This window comes from Peromyscus maniculatus, chromosome 7, assembly GCF_049852395.1.
Source record: "Peromyscus maniculatus bairdii isolate BWxNUB_F1_BW_parent chromosome 7, HU_Pman_BW_mat_3.1, whole genome shotgun sequence".
Lineage (NCBI taxonomy): Eukaryota > Metazoa > Chordata > Mammalia > Rodentia > Cricetidae > Peromyscus > Peromyscus maniculatus.
In genome coordinates this window covers 62254845-62272975 of record NC_134858.1, presented here as the reverse complement: position 1 = coordinate 62272975, position 18131 = coordinate 62254845, and the positions used below count along the sequence as shown (strand labels likewise).

The window sequence follows — 18131 nt, the reverse complement described above, 5'->3', positions numbered from 1 at the left end:
CTTATCTGGGGTCAGAGACAGAACAGCCACTAGATACAAAGGCTAGAAAATGGTGGCACTCACACCTTTAATCCTAGCATTTCAGAGGCAGAAATCCATGAGTTCAAGCATACAGCCAAGCATGGTGACTCACACCTTTAATCCCAGAAAGTGAGCCTTTAATCCCAGGGAGTGATGGTAGAAAGCAGAAAGATATATAAGGTGTGGGGACCAGAAACTAGAAGCATTTGGCTGGCTAAGCTTTCATGCTTTCGAGCAGCAGTTCAGCTGAGAGCCATTGGGATGAGAACACAGAGGCCTCCAGTCTGAGGAAACAAGACCAGCTGAGAAGTTGGCCAGGTGAGGTTAGCTGTGGCTTATTCTGTCTCTCTGATCTTCCAGTTCATCCCAATACTTGGCCTCAGGTTTGACTTTATTAATAAGAACTTTTAAGATTCATGCTACATATGTGTGCCAGTATACACTAAAAATTCCAGTACTCAGGAAGAGGAAGCAGGAGGATCAGAAATGCAATATCATCCTTGGCTACATTACAAGTTCAAAGCCACGGCTACCTGAGATTCTGTGACAATCTACATCTTCTGCAAAAAAGACTTGGGTATATTCTGCCCCCATTTTTCACTTTGACTCTTTCCAGTTAAGTCTTTTTGTTGTTGTTTGGATTTGGTTTTTGGTTTTTCAAAACAGGGTTTCTCTTTGTTGTTCTGGCTGGCCTGGAACTAGCTCTATAAACCAAGCTGGCCTCAAACTCAGAGATCCACCTGCCTCTGCCTCCCAAGTCCTGGGATTAAAGGTGTGTGTCACCATCTCCTGGCTTCCTGTCAAGTATTTTTTTTTTACTACATTCTACAACTTATTTAAAGACTAAATTGCACAGTCCTTTTTACTAAAGAATAACTGTTTCCCTATTAAAACTTCAAATAATGCTTTGTGCTTATAAATATAGCAGAGTGGCAATAATTAAATACAAGGGCACTTAATGTTCAGCATTCCATTTAGTTAAGTTATTTATGAATATATTTACTTACCTATGTTGTATAAAATCAAACACACTCTATTGGAAATGTAACTGTATTCTAGTCAAAGTTAAAATCTACAGAAGGTTGCATGACCAGACAGTATCTTCTTGCATATTTTTACTCTAACACTCTCAATAAGGATTTCCAAACACAAAGGAGTTAAAAACATCTTAATTATTTAAAATGCTACTGCCAGCTGTGTTACCTTGGGCAGCATTTAACCTCTCTGAGCTTTATACTACTTAATTATAAAATCAAAACATAGGCCAGTAGGTAAAGACACTTGTCACAAAGTTTGACAACCTGAGTTAGATCTTGCAACCTACATGGTAGAACACACACACACACACACACACACACACACACACACACACACACACACACGGGGGTGGGGACAGAGAGACAGTCACAGACAAATTAATTAAATAAATAAATAAATAAATAAATAAATAAATAAATAAATAAATAAAGACAGGCACAGACAAATTAATTAAATAATTAAAACAAATAAACAAATAAATAAATTTCCTGGATTCAAAGATACCATGATGAGATGGATATCATAAAGAATGGAGAGGAGGCTGGAGAGATGACTTGGTGGTTAAGAGCACTGGCTGCTGCTCCAGAGGACCTGGGTCTAATTCCCAGTACCCATTTGGTGGCTCACACCCATCTGTAACTCATTTCAGAGGATTTGATGCCTTCCTCTGGCCTCCCTGGGCCCTAAGCATGCATGTGGTACACAGATATACATGCTGACAAAACATGTATACACATAAAATCAAAACTTTAAATGGAGAAAATATTTGTAAATCATATACCTAATGAAGGACTGCATTAAGAATTTGGAATGAGAGGCTGGAGAGATGTTCTTCCCAAGGACCAGGGTTCAATTCCCAGCACCCACATGGCAGCTCACAACTGTCTGTAACTCCAGTTCCAGGGGATCCAACACCCTCACACAGACATACATGCAGGCAAAGCAACAGTCAATGCTCATAAAATAAAAAAATAATAACAATAATTAAAAGAATTCAGAATGAACTCTTTAGCTTATCAATAAAAATATAACCTAATTAAAAAATGAGTAAAAAAGCTAAACAGACATTTCTCAAATGATACTTGCCAATAAGCAGATGGAAAGATGTTCAGTATCATCAGCAAACACAAGAATACAAATTAAAATCACAATTAAATTCACTAGTACAAATATAATCAATAGAAATACGAAATCTTATGCAGTCTTTGAAAAAAAATCAAAACCCCCATACTCTGTTGGTGGGAATGTGCAATACTTGTAAAGTTCCTTTGGAAAATTATTCTGGAAGTTTCTCAAAAGGTTAAATACAGAATTATCATATGATCCAGCAATTCCACTCATAATATACACATAAACAACAAAAACATATCTACATAAAACTTGTACATGAATAATCATAAAAGTATTATTAATAATAGCCTCAAAGTATAAACAGCCCAAATATCCATCAACTGGTGACAAGAAAAACTATAATGCAGCCATATGTTGAAATATTATTTGGTCATTTAAAGGAATGAGGTACCAGTACATATTACAACATGGATGACGCTTAAAAACATGTTAAGTTAAAGAGGCCAATCGCACAAGGCACACACAGTATAATTCCATTTGCATGAAATGTCCCAAATAAGCAAATCTATACAGAAAGGGAGAAAGCTGTGACTTCCTGGGACTGAGAAGGTTAGGGAAATTGGCCAGCACACACTAATGAGGACAGGATTTCTTTCTAACATGATGAAAGTTTTCTAAAATATGTTGTGGTGAAAGTTGTACACCTCTAACTATACTGAATTATATGCTTCAAATGGCTAAGATCCCACTGTACATAATTATATTTCAATGAGGTTGTTATAAATAGAAAAGAGCCTCCAAATCCAATATAGTAGGGCTCTAATTTACCCCAAGATCCTTATTTGATACATGGTTAAGCATCCATGTATCAAATTAGTGAAACTACAGGTACACATACAAATATAATTATGTATGTGTACCTGTAGTTTCACTAATTTAAGAGTTTGAGGAAGGAGTTTGAGCAAGCCTGGGCAACATAGAGCCTTATCTGAAAATTTTTTCAATTTAAAATTTGTGATAAGGGTAATAATTAACTTTCTGGTACCCTCTGAAAATAAATTTACTCCTTTGTATTTAACAGGAAGGTGAGCACTAGGACTCTCAGGACAGAGAGATGGAGACAGTGAATATAGAATTCTAGGTATGCATGGCTTTACTTTTTAATTCCTGACCCCCTTTTATTAACAGGTAGTAGGGGAAGAATAAATTCTCACTATGTAGCCAAGCCTGGCATCAAGCATAACAATCTTCCTGCCCTAGTCTGCCAAGTGCTAGGATTACAGGTACATGCCTGTAATCCTATACCCAAGCAAATGTGTCTGGTTCTAAAGCTACCATACCACTATTAATGCCCATAACTAACAATTAACTTCAAAATTTACAACGCATATAATTTGGATTAGTAACAGTAATTCATTAAAAAAAATACTTACCCCAGATCTGTAAGTGGAGGTTTATCTCTCCCTCTCTTATAGCAAAGGTATATCTGGGGTCCCACAAGACTTCCATTATTGAGATCTGCTGACAGTCCAGTTGGGGTGACGTCAATACACGTGTAATCCCGTGGCACCTCTTCCCCAAGGGATTTGATGATAACAGAAACGTCTGTGATGGGTTCTTTCGGTTTAGCCACTTTGTGACAGGCATCATTGAAATGAATTTCCTCTTCCAGAGGCTTTGAGACATCAGTTAAGCCTGCTACAACAAAGTAGTCAGCAACACGAGGCCCCTTGTCTTCAATCATCTTCCATCACTAAGTTTACATCTAAATGAAAAAGAAAATATCCAATTCTATAATCAGCCACGTCAAAGTACAAATCTATAAAGAATGCAAGTTCCGTTCACCCTAGTATTAGATATTTTACCCATGTAAGTGAAAAACATGCCTTTTTTTAAAATGAGACAATCTTTAGCAATTTTATTATAAAACTAATGCAGTCATTTCTAATTCTGGTATCATGGAAACCTAGATCACTGAAGTAGATAACAACAACAACAAAAACCCAGCCCTTTAAATATATACATGAACCTTTAAAATATAATGAAAGTTCCCACAGCATCAAAATACTGAGGAGACCGAAAGCCAGAATGCAATCAATCTATAAACTAATGTTGGATCAGAGAATCTGCCATCTCCTCAATACTCCTCAATAATCAAGGAGTTGTGCTTTAAAAGGCATTACAAGGACAGGAACAAGGCTTCTGATCCAAATCAGACAAGGAACTGGAATGGGAACAGTTATATAAAGCCCAAAGCCCCAAATGACTAGACTCTTGGTTAAAGAGTGGATTTTCAAACCTATCCATCCTGGGCTTGGGTGTGGCTCAGTGGTAGAGCACATGTGAGGCCCTAGGTTCAACCCCAAGCACTGAAGCCCCCATCCACTGACATACAAGGAAGCTGGCTTCAATGCACCCCTGGCTTGTGATGCACTTAGACTCTGGAGCTTGAACTTAAGTAATTTTGAAGGTTCCAGGAAGCTCCAACTGAGAAATATACAATAAAAGTATTCTGAGATTAGTGATATCCCTGGGGGAGCAAATTAAAGCAGCTCTTGAGGCTACACCCTAAACCCATAAACCTACAGACAAGGCCCACTTGAAGATGAGCTCCTATTCTAAACCACAAAAACATAAAAGGAAAAATCTACCATGAATGAGTCTCAGCATATACAACAAACAAGTACTCAAATAAAAGAACACAACCCTCTTAAACTAAAAAAACAAATATATTCATAGATCTAGAAGCCTTTAAGAGTAAAACCTCCTTCAGTTGTCTACAATCACTTAAACCTTCTTTTCTTCTTTAAGCTAATATGCTGCTAGCATTGTCATTACTTGTAAAGCACTGTTACAGGGTGAAAGTTCTATTTAAAACAACAATCCAGCAAGAGTCTCATGTCAGTCTTGGTTTTAAGAAAGGCAAACAAGAAAAAGACTTCAAGGACAAACAAATTAGGCATGCATATGCCATCAACCTCTTTCTCACAGTTACTATTTCTATGACATATGGGGCACACAGATGACTGTAGCATATATTTCATATACGTGGAAAGGTTAATATTAAAGTTAGTCATTTACTCAAACTCTAGGATTTCCAAAATGTACTGGAGCAATAAACCCTATTTTACCACCTAACAACTAGAAAAACTCTACAACATGCTCTAAAAATTGCTAGTTCAAAGTAAATAACCTTCCCTGAGGGAATTTGTGTCACGCATCAGAGTAAACCCTCCCATACTGGGCTGAGGAGATGGCTCAGTGGGTAGAGTACCTGCTGTGTAAGCATGATGACCTGAATTCACATCCCAGCACCATGGAAAAGCTGGGGGTGCCTGAGGAGGTGGGGATAAAAACAGTAGATCCCTATGTTTCCCTCAAACTTACTGAGCAAACAATCCATGCTGTGAGCCCCAGGCTTAGTGAGAAACCCTTTGCAAAACATGAGGCAGAGACTAATAGAGGAAGATATTGGATGTTGACCTCTAGCCTGCACGTAAATACACACTTGTGAATGTATACATGCTTGCTTATACACACACACACACACACACACACACACACACACACACACACACACACACCTTCTATACTAAGAGGTAAATTTCTCTCCCTGTTTGTTTTTTTATGGTTGATGGGGATTGATCCTAGGGCCCTCTGTGTGCCAGGGAAGTGGTCTACTATGAGCCTTTAGCCTCAAAAAGTAAATTTCTTTACATTAATTTTTCGAAACTGGGGATCACAAAAAACATGCACTTAATCCAAAGGTTCTCTAGATAATAACTATAATACAAAGTCCTGAAATGTTATTAATTTGCAGTAACAATACTGAATCATTTATCAATAATTACTTGGTAATTCTTCTTTGTTCAAAATGTTATAGATAACTTTAGGAACTTACTCATAAAACAGAATGTTAAGGATCTGGCAAGGTGGCTCAAGGGAAAAGGCATTTGGTGCCAAGCCTGATTACCTCAGTTCAATTCCTGGGATCCACGGGGTGGAAGGAGAGAACTGACTCCCACAAATTGTCCTCTGGTATCCATTTACATGTCACAGCATGTGTGTACTACATATGTACAGATGCATACAATAAAATATAAACAGATGAAATGCTTACAGGCCTCTTTTATACACCTGGGAGAGGAGTATGGAGTGAGGGTGATCAAAATATAGTTTAAGAAATTCTTTAAAAATTAATAAAAATATTGCATTAAAATTTATTATGTCTGCTGAGCTAGTATTTTACTTATTTTAAAAAATGATTTACAGCCTATGATAGCACCTTCAGAGGTTTTTCTTCCCCCACCCCACACTGAGATAGGGTCTCACTATGTAGCTCTGGCTGTCCTAGAACTCACTCTGCAGACCAGTCTGGCCTCAAACTCTCAGAGATGCACCTGCCTTTGCTTCCCAAGTGCTGGGATTAAAGGCATGCACCACTATGCCCAGCCCAGGTTTTCATACAAGATATATTTGTACCTCAGTAAATCCAAGACCAGGCTAAGTAGTCTAATATCCTAAAGTGCTGGGGATGGAAGCCAACCTCTTGCAAATAACAAGGCAAGCACTCTACCACTAAGATGGATACACTGCCCAGCCCCAATATTTCACTTTAAGTGGAATCTATTGTCCTTGGAAATAGAAAACAAGAAGGATGTGCACTCTATTCCTAAGAAATAGAAGATAACTAAATTGAAAAGTTATTACAAGAAGGCTCTTACCCATTCAGCAACTAATGGAGATTGGTTTGTTTTTCTCCCTTTCAATCTCTGGCCAATCCAGATGCTTTTCATTTCTTACCTCACTCCATTAGGTCAAAGTAGTTAAGCATGTGCTACCAAGACTGCCTCTAAAGAAAATGCAAGAGTGAAAATCTGAGGGGATGTTGTATACATAATATCATTATATACATTCATATCATTATATATTATGTGTATATATTACCTATGCATATCAATATATAATATGAATAATATTCTGAACACTTAAGTGTAAAATTCTGAACACTTAAGTTTTGAAAAACTAGTAACTACCAGTGCCAGGTATAGTGACCAGACACTTCTGACCCCAGTTTATAGGGGACTGAGGATAGTGAGTTTGAGATCTGCTTAGGCTATAAAAAGAAAGTATCAACTACTACTGAAATTTCCAGATATGATCTGATAATCACACACTCAGACTTACATATGAAAATGATCAGTATCACAATGAGCCAGCTGATTAAATATAAGAAATTTTCTGCTGGATTTGAACTCACAAACCTCCTGCTTCATCTTCCTGAGTTCAGGGATTTTAGACTGTGCATTATACTCCCCTCTAAGAGACATTTTAAAACATCTTTCAATAAATTTTTTGTGTCACCTGTTACTTAAAATTATCATATAATGAGTATATCACAAATTCTTAAAGCTCTGGAAAATTAAATTTTCAGTGTTTACACAGAAAAAACCCAACTGGAGCAAATCACAATTTAAAAAAAAAAAAAAAAAAAGAACTACTCACACATTACCGAAGTTTCTATTGGAAAACAGCAGTTCCCAACATGTGAATTCTTCAGGCCTCAGGATTGAGAAATACTGTATTGAAAAGAAGAAGAATTTAGGTTAAATTAATTCTAATAAAATATCCCCCTAATATATCTGTGGATACTTAAAGACCTACTAACAATAATTTTTCAATAAATACCAGATTATTCAAAAAGCACACTTTAGTCAAGAATAGATACAGACTTGAAAAGAAATTGATCCAGTAGAGTAAGAGAAAGCAGAATAACAAACAGAATAAAAGCGTGGGGAAGCAAGGGAAAGGAAATAATTTTAAATGCCTGTTCCTAGGGCACCTGTGGATAGTCTCCTTCATAAAGCAAAAATACCCATTCAAGACAATTTAAAAGTAGATGCAGAAAAGTTCCACACACATGTTTCAAATAAGACCAATGTTCAAAGATTTTTCTTTTACTATAATTATTTACAACTATCTTAATATAATTAGCATATCGGTCCTTAAAAACAGACACAATAGGGATAGGACAGAAGAACCAAAGCTGGGCTAGGAATGTTGCTCAGTGGCAGACCACTGACCCAGTCTACACCAGGTTCAATTTCTAGCCCTACAGAAAAACAAGCAAACAAAAACCAAACCTCTGGCACAAAACAAGCCATGCTGTTTTATGAGACTTAGCATGCCGCTGTCGTGCTTTCTTTAGATTGCGTGAGTGAGTGAAGAAGAGGCGGCCTCACTGAATCAGTTTCAGGGTGCACTAACACTGACTACGGTGCCTGCTGAGGGCAGTTCCACAACGCTGGAAACACACAGGAAAAGGGTTTTGAGTTATCTGGGGGTCCAGCACATGCCCCCTGACCACAGTATCACGTGATGGTCCTTCTGTTCCCAGCCTCTTAAGTCCTCTCAGATTATGGGAGACTAAAGACCAACAACCCTTTTAAAAGGAATGACTTTCCTCCTTCCTTGTCCTAGACCAGCGGGGTTGTGGCAGTGTGATTTCTCAGTGACTTCCTATACTGTTCCTTCCTCAAAGTGGGGGTAGATAGCCATCCCAGGATAAGGGGAAAATCACCTTTACCCGATCTGGACCATCGTGGGGTCACAGAGGAACAGCAGCCGAAACCGGTAAGAATAAGCTTTAAATGACTCTTAGCAGGCAGAGGCAAGTGGAGCCCTTTGAGTTCAAGGCCAGTCTTGTCTGCAGTGAATTCCAGGCCAGCCAAGGCTAGCTAGCTCTTTTCTCAAGGAAAACAAAACAAAACAAACAAACAAAAAAAAAACCCATGACAGTTGGTCCTAGATACCAGTCCACCAGCCTCTGTGGGAAGTGGGAGAGAATGAGATAAAGAACTTAAAATGTTTCAGTCACAATTTAGATACAATCTTTTAGAAGGAAGGGTAAAAAGAAAGAATGAAAAATAACGTAAATGTATAATCTTGTTACTTTTTGATTTTTATTGTTTGATTTTTTTTTTTTAAAGACAGGTTTCTACTATATATAGCTCAAGACAGCCTTAAGTTTGCAATCCTCCTGCCTCAGCCTCCCAGTACCTGGCATTCCTGGTGCCATCATGCTTGCCACGGTTGTTACCTTTTGGACTGCCAAGTGATCAAAGTAAAGAAATGTGTTTTTAAGTAGGACAGTACTCTACTTCAGGCTCACAGAACAGCTTCAAGCACCAACTATGGAATGGTATATATATTTTTTGAAATATTTCTACATCTTATTGCTCATGGGTAACAAAGTTAACACAAATACTGACCTGGTGAAACATTTTTTTTTTTTAAAATCCAGTATATACAATTTCAAGCTAAAATACTATATATGTGAGGTTTTGAAATACCTGATAGGACATCAGCTTGTTTAGATATCTATTAGATATTTAGGTGTGTCAAAACCAATTCAAAATACATTTTCTTTCTTTTCTTTTTTTTTTTTTTTTTTTGGTTTTTCGAAACAGGGTTTCTCTGTGTAGCTTTGCGCCTTTCCTGGAACTCACTTGGTAGCCCAGGCTGGCCTCAGACTCACAGAGATCCACCTGGCTCTGCCTCCCTAGTGCTGGGATTAAAGGCGTGCGCCACCACCGCCCGGCTAAAAAATACATTTTCTTTAAAAAATTAAACATTTATTCTGTGTGTGTGTGTGTGTGTGTGTGTGTGTGTGTGTGTGTGCAAGCCACTGTGCACGAGTGGAGATCGAAGGACCTCTCAAGGGAGTTGGTTCTCTGTTACATGGGTTCCGGGATCACACTGGGTTTCCAGGCTTGACAGCAAGTGCCGTTACACTCTGAAGACATCTGACCGGACTCCCAAACTTACTTTCTGTCGTTATGAATCCTTTAATATAGTAAGAATATTGGTTTGACCATGACTTTATGTTCCACTAAACAATATTTGTATTACAATTAAAAAAAAAAAAAAAACAGCCGGGCGTTGGTGGCGCACGCCTTTAATCCCAGCACTCGGGAGGCAGAGCCAGGCGGATCTCTGTGAGTTCGAGGCCAGCCTGGGCTACCAAGTGAGCTCCAGGAACAGCACAAAGCTACACAGAGAAACCCTGTCTCGAAAAACCAAAAAAAAAAAAAAAAAAAAAAACAAACCAGTTATCACCTGTGCAGTGGTGGCACACACCTTTAATCCCAGAACTAGGGAGGCAGAGGTAGGCAGACAGATCTCTGTGAGTCTGAGGCCAGCCTGATCTACAGAGTTCTAGGACAGCCAGGGCTACACAGAGAAACCCTGTCTCTAAAAAAAATAAATAAGTAAAATAAAACAAATAAACAAAAAACTAAAACCCAGGTACCATTTCCTTCAGTGTTGAAATTTTAGATTAATTTACTGTCACATTCCCAGTGTCACATAATTCCATTGATAAACTTCTCAAAACTTTATTCTGACTCCATAAATTATGTAAAAATCAAACACCTGAACATTATTAGAATTAACTGATTTTCTATTTAATACAAATATATTTGCAAAGTATTCTGCTAATGGAAGTAACATATTACAGTCACTCCTTTACTTTCCATACATGCACAGAAAAGTAAGAAAGAGGCAACTAGTTAGCTCTATTTGCTGGCACATCGATGGTTGAAAAGGAAGAGCCATGCTCCACAGCACAAACACATCAATGTGCTTCCTGTCACTAATATATTAAGCCACTATTTTTCAGCACAGACTTCTTTAAATTGCTATTCTTTTTCACTGAAATTTTTACTTAAATTTTTTGAGGTTTATTTTTACAATATGTGTATGAGTGCTTGGCTGCATGCATGTCTGTGCACATGTATGCAGTGAGTGAGGTAGCATTGACTCCCTTGGGACTGGTCCTATAGTCAGTTGTGGGCTACCATGTGGGTGCTGGGAACGGAATCTGAGTCTTCCACAAGAACAGCCAGTGCTCTTAACCAAGGAGTTATCTTTCCACTGTGCTGTCGCTCCAGCCCCTGAAATTTTTACTTTTGAGATAGTTGGATACACATTTGGTTGAAAGAAAAAGACCTGGAATTCCTTTTACTGAGTTTTTTCCCATTAGCACATCTTACACAACCATAACACAATGACAGAATTGGGACACTGACACTGATAATAACTAACTTGTCTTATTACCTAGGTTTGACTAATACTCATCTGTATATGTGTATATCTAAGTCTATACAGACTTAATGCGTATGTATCATGTACCTGTCACTAGTCAAGACACAATGCACTTCCAGGACAAGATGCACACGTCATGACACCCTCTCCTTACTCCATACACTTTCCTTAGGCACCACCTCCATCCCTACTTTCTGTAGCATGATTTTACACACACACACACACACACACACACACACACACACACACACACACACACACCAGAAACTACATACTGCCCATGAAAGTAAAAGATGTTTCCTAAAGCAACAGTTCCTTACAAAAGGTGTGCAGAAACAAACCGAAGAATAAGGAACAAACACAGAAAGTTCTGTGGGTCACACTCACTCAGGCTGGGGCCCATTCCCTTTGATCATGATTCTACACACACATATAAAGGCATGTACATGCACACAAAAGATCACTGGCAGTGATGTCTACCCACTCACAATGACGACCAGCCTCATCAGTTTTAAGGTAAATATTCCCACTGCAGAGAAACTACAGACTGGAAACAAACAGGCAAAAGGGGTGGAAGGGAACAGCTACAGTGGGAGCCCAGGTGTCAAAGAGCTAGAGGAGTCATCTTTGTTCAAGGGCAAGTCTGCCCCTCAGCTGGTAATTAGGCCAGAGCAGAAGTAGCTAGTATTGTCTTGGGAATATGGATCTGTTCTTGACAGAACAGGATCGGACTGGAAATCCTGAGTTTTAATGCACGGTCACTTGTCTCCAGATAAGACTACCAATAATTCAAAGACTGCTATGATTTCTGTTATCTTCTATTACAGCAGATAGAAACATATGGCAGGTGTGTGAACATTTAGTAATGAGTGAGGTCAAAACAGTAGGAAACATAGGAAAGTGGAAACATCACTGAATCGTAAGATTTTAGAGAAGAGTCCATGGTGATTTTGTGTCCATTACTCCTTTTATAATTGAAGATATTTTATAACTACAGTATAGTAGCCTGCCTGTAACCAAATAAATCAATCTATGACTTTTACTTTGGAGTTCTACTACACTATACTTCATATTAAAGGATAGAAGAGAAGAGAGTCCTTGAGGAAACTACTGTATGTTAGTAACCTAGGCTTTGCTATTCAAAAAGTTAATATATAAATGCTCAAGTTAAACTTGACAAAAGAAAAGAAAAGGAATGAATAACAAAAATAAGACCAGAGAATAAATGGAAAAAAAGAAAAAATTTGAATAAAGAAGAAAAGAAAGAATTAAAAAAAAAAAAGAGGGCCAGTGAGATGGCTCCGCAAGCCCGCTACCAAACCTAATGACTTGACTCGCACTGCCAGGCCCCACGTGGTAGGAGGAGAGAACTGACTTCCACAAGTTGTCCTCTGACCTCCAATCTAGGCATGTCATGCGTGCACATAAATAAAATAAATTAAAACGTAATGAAGTTTTTAAAAAGGGATTAAGAAGAGGGAGGTGGTATAAAAGGGTAAAATAAAGGGCTGGAATATAGTTCTGCAAGTAGTGAGCACTTGCCAACACACAGAGCACTGGGTTAGATGCCCAGCACAATCCCCCAAAACAGTTAATTAATAAATCATTTTTTTAAAGAGGAAGTAGAGAGGTGAAAAGTGACTACAGTGGTATGAAGAAAAGGCACTAGGGAACTTTTAATGCTACATACATTCTCTTATGATTACTGAAATGTACTATTGCCACCGTGAAAGCTAGATTACTCGAAAATAACAAAATTCAGTTACCAATCTTACCCTGAAAGTCAGTTTGCAAGCGGCACTGTCTGTGAAATCCAAGTGTCCTGGCCCACCAGCATGAAAAGGAAGTCCGATTTTAAATTTCCTTTCTTGCACAGTCTTCTTTTACTTAATTTCCCCCTTGCACACTACTCCTCCATCTCTAACTTTTTACTTCCTCTTTGGACTAGCATCTGCATTTGCTAACTGGGAGCTAATGTGAACTGCCATCTACAGCAGAATGATCTGTTTCTGTCAGATAATACAGTATCTGGACACTCCTCTCTTTTACAGCTGTAAACAAACCACACAGTAGCCCGATTCTGCCTTTAAATATAAATTTAGAATTCTGTCATTTGATCAATGTTGAACATTCCAATTTCGTACCAATCTGTCATCATTCACTTAAAAAGGCTTTAAGACTTAAAAAAAAACCCTTTCCATTTTTCCACACACACTGTAACAAACATGAGACATGAAATGGACTCTGGGAATCAACCCTTGAAAACAACTTTGAGAATTTCCTTACCCTTCTAGCTACTAATGATTGATGTAATTTAAAATTTTTATATGGCATATTAGATGATTAAAAACTAAAAACAAACACTTCAAACAGAATCCCAACCACTAAGAGCCAGGCATCTTATACATGCCTGTGATAGAAGTGTATTGGGGAGCAGAGAGAGGCAGAAGGCCATCCTTGGCTAAATAGGGAGTCTGAGACCAGCTCGGGCTACAAGAATCCCTTTCTCCCACACACAAAAAAAATAAAAACAGCCAGGCAGTAGTGGCACACACCTTTAATCCCAGCACTCAGGAGGTGGAGCCAGGAGGATCTCTGTGAGTTTGAGGTCAGCCTGGTCTGCAGAGCGAGTTCCAGGACAACCAGGGCTGTTACACAGAGAAACCCTATCTCAAAAAACAAAAACAAAAACAAAATCCTAAATTCATCTCTAAGACCCACATGGTTAGGGGAGAAAACTCCCATAAGCTTCCTCTGACCTCTATAGATACTCTGGCACATGCAGATACACATGCACAAATAAATAATGTTGAAAAGAAATAAAAAGGGACTAGATAGATGGCATGGTTAAGAGCACTGGCTGCTATTTCAGAGGAGCCAGGTCTGATTCCAGTCCTGTTGCCATCCATGTTAAAAGTCTGCAGCTCTAGCTCCAGGGATGCAATGCCTTCTCCTGGCCTCTGTGGACACCAGACATGCATGAAGTGCACAGATACACATACAGGCAAAATACCCACACCCTGTCCAAAAAAAACAGAAAACATACAAATACTAAAATCCTTGGAAGAACCAGGAATCTTGCAAATAATTATAGACTCCGGGGTACTAAATTAAATTGAACAAATATGAATAAAAAACAATTAAGCCCAGAGCTGGTGATGTTACAGGAAAATGAACACACCTGACAAGTGTTAATAGCACTGTAAATTAGAATGACCTCTCTTATATTCTGAAATTACTTACAAATGATTTGCTGGATAAGAGTGGGGGTGTTGGTTTTATGGTTGGTTTTTTGTTTTTATTTTGGTTTGGTTTGGTTTTCTGAGACATGTTTTCATTGTGTAGCCTTGGCTATCCTGGAACTCACTCTGTAGACCAGGCTGGCCTTGAAATTAGAGATCTGCCTGCCTCGGCCTGCTCTGAATTAAAGGCCTGAGCCACCACTGCCTGGCCTGTTTTTCTGTTTGAGACAAAGTCTCTCACTCTGTAGTCCAAGCTGGTCTTGAACTTGAGGCAATCCTCCTGCCTCAGCCTTCCTAGTGCTCGGGACCATGTCCAGCTGTGATTTTACTTTTCAAACTAATTTTATTCTGTTAAACATTGTTTTAATTTTATTTATTATTTTTACTTTTGATTATCTGTTAAACAAAACATTCTTGAGATGATTTCATAGAGCCTGACAGTAGGATAGTAGTTACTGGAGAACGTAAGAGAAGGAGGCAAGGAGGAAAAGCTGGTCGATAGATATTAAGTTACAGTCAGACAAAAGAAGAAAAGCTTTCCTGTGCTATTGCAGCCAGCGACTACAAATACTGATGACACACTCGTGTGTGTGTGTGTGTGTGTGTGTGTGTGTGTGTGTGTGTGTGTGTTTTAAATTAGGAAGGCTGGTTGTGATTGCACACACCTTCGATCCCAACACTCAGGAGGCAGAGGGAGGTACATTTCTGTGAGTTCTAGGCCAGCCAGAGCTATATAGTGAGACTTTGTCTCAAGGAAAGAAAGAAAGGAAGGGAGGAAGAAAGGCAGGCAGGCAGACAGAGAAAGAAATTTTAAAGAAGTTGTAGTAGGCATTTTTTTTTCTAATTTATAAAGAAAAAATTGTCACAAAACTTTTTAATTTTTAAATCAAACTATTGATCTAAAGATTATTTATATCCTATTTCCTTTAAAAGAGTCACAGAAATTCCTTTATATTCAGAATTTAAAGGGAAGGACCTTTATAATCTTTTGGTTTGACCAATGAAAAAATTAAATTCCAGGAATGCTAATTTGACATGTGCACAGTAGCACAAACCATCAGGAGCAGAGCAGGGCCTGGAATTCCTTTTCCCAGATCTCTGGACACTGCAGCCTCCTCAGATCAGCTTGGTGAGGACAGGTGATCCACAACAAAGACAAATAAAACCCTACACTTGATTTCTTCTCTTAGTGTGTGGATATGTGGGAGCATGCTCATGTCCCCTCACTCATGCAGAGGTCTGAGAACAGCTAGTAGAGGTCAGTTCTCTCCTTCCACCATGTGGGGCCTGCAAGCTTGGCAGCAGGCACCTTTACCTGCTGAGGTAAAGCTCAGGTCAGCAAGCTTGGCAGCAGGCACCTTTACCTGCTGAGGTAAAGCTCAGGTCAGCAAGCTTGGCAGCAGGCACCTTTACCTGTTAAGCCACACTGTCAGTCCAAAGGTGATTCTTCCTAAACATTCTGATGACCAGTCGAAGCCTAAATAAAGAATATCTATTAAACTAATAACAAGACTAACATGAGACAAATACCTACTAGTCTAATAAAGAATTTAGTCTCAAATTTGTATCCCCGGCCATGACTCCGAACTAAGATCCACAATGTCCACTGGATGGCTCTACCTATGTGTCTATGTTTTGCAACCCTCTGTCTTAAGTCTAAACCCACTTTCCTGTCAGCACAGACACTTGCACTCTTATAGTCACTAGCAAGCACACATATTAAATTGGAATATTTATGACACACTCTCTCCTTCCTTTCTCACTTTAGCAGTTTTACTCTCCAGCATTTTATATACATTGTTTTTGAGGCAGGGTCTTACTATGTAGCCCTGGTTGGCCTGGAACTTGCTATGTAGACCAAGATGAACCAGAACTCACAGATCTCTTGCCTGCCTCTGTCTCCTAAGTGCTGGGATTAACCCTGACATGTACTCCTATTCTCAGCTCCAGCATACTATGTATTTTATTTGATACATTTTTTATTCTCTTTCTTTGTACAAGATTGTAAAAGTTCTTTGAGGTTTGGGAGTTTTCTGCTGTACACCACTGACAGCGGTGCCTGATGAACAGCATTCAATATTTGTTGAATGGATAAATAAACAAACGATGATAGCTGTAATTAAAGGGATAATTTTAAAACCTGGCAGATAATGAATATTATGTAGCAAGCAAAACTATGAAATAGAAATGTAGTGGAAATTTAGTGTTGAATAAGAACAGCTAAAAACCAGAAGGGAATCCAAAGCAAAATAGTATTGATATGAATTAAAAGCATACGCACATCCAAACCACATTATGGTATCCAAAGATATTCTAGGATGATATCATGGCCATATTTGAATGAACACCTAAGAGGAGAAAGGCAGGTAATGAAGAGGCAGGGAACAAAGAAACTTAAAATTAAATCAGAGCCCCAAACAGGCCGGTGACAGGCACATATCATGAAAGGAGAACCATGATTAAAGCAATCCTTTACACTTGAGCACTCTCACCCCACTTCCATCCTAAGAGCTATTTAACCACTAGACTTAGCAAGCATCCAATCACAATGAACTTGAGCAGTCATTTCAGTAAGTGTTATTGTGAGGGAAGTCCCACTGGGATGAGACGAAGACAATGGGAAGTAAGGAAGCACTGCCATCCTTGGAGGAGCTCCAATGGAAAGGGGAAGGGAAATGGGGTGGAAACTGGTTCATGACACAGAGCCATCTATCTCTCCAGCCCCTCAGGCTTGCTTTACAGTCGCCTTCTCTGAGGCCTCCCTCCCCACTTTCACCCTCTCCTGAGTGATTGCTATTGGCATACCTCCCTTAATTCTGTTAACTTTTTAAATAAAATAAATCCAGAAGAAAATGTTTAAAGTAAGCCTGAGAAAGTGTGAAAGGATAGGATCCAAAGCAGAGGATCTGATCTTAGAGGCCAGGTTCTATCTCATGATAAAAAATGTGCTATCCACAATAAAATGTATAAAATAACAATTTTTATGTATATGCATGTTTTTATAAATACCTGATGTGGGCTGTTAACCTTTTAGAAGTCATAAACCACTCTAGAAGATCTAATTAATGCTAACAATCTCTAAAATACACAGAAATGTGAACACAAAACAGAACACACAACCTGAGGGGCTCACTTAGCCTTGCTCCGCAATTTAGTCCATGCACAGGCCTGGTTTTGTTTCACTGTTTTGATTTTGTATGTGTATGAGTGTCTTGATGTACGTGTGTATGTGCACCACATGCAAGCTGGGTGCTACAGAAGTATCAGAAGAGGACATCTGATTTCCTCAAAAGGGAGTGAGGGATGCTTGTAAGCCACCGTGTAGGTGCTGGGGACCAAACAACAGTCCTCTGCAAGAGCAACAAGTGCTCTTAAGCCCTGAGCATCTCTCCAGCTCCATTTTCATTCTCTTTAATTAAAGTGTAACAAACATAAAGAAATTACAACTGCAAGAATCCCCACTCTCCATTATGAATACCTCCAGTGTCAAGAACAGAGTACTGCCAGGAGCAGAAAGCCCCTCCAACTTTTCCAGAGAACCACCATTTTGCATTATAAAAATGGAACATGGAAGGACTCACACAGTCTATATTAGGGGAGGGAGGCTTGCTTCTTCACCTTATATTATTTTTGAGAATCAGCCACAGTTGTTCT

General features: G+C 38.8%; 1 protein-coding gene across 3 annotated transcripts in view; it reads right to left on the bottom strand.

Annotated features, from left to right (window-relative positions):
- Dennd4a (DENN domain containing 4A) overlaps nt 1–18131 on the bottom strand; it is a 105171-nt gene that overhangs the window by 68402 nt on the left and 18638 nt on the right. Inside the window, exons 2-5 of one of the 3 annotated variants that reach the window (XM_015998034.3) lie at nt 7636–7709; nt 6855–6982; nt 6104–6267; nt 3564–3895 (exon numbers count right to left, since the gene is read on the bottom strand). In XM_015998034.3, the coding sequence (XP_015853520.1) occupies nt 3564–3874 (311 nt within the window). In that variant the 5' untranslated portion in view covers nt 3875–3895; nt 6104–6267; nt 6855–6982; nt 7636–7709. Of the gene's footprint in view, nt 1–3563; nt 3896–6103; nt 6268–6854; nt 6983–7635; nt 7710–18131 lie in introns of those variants that run through there. The other 2 variants (XM_006979345.4, XM_076576517.1) reach the window with 2 other exon arrangements.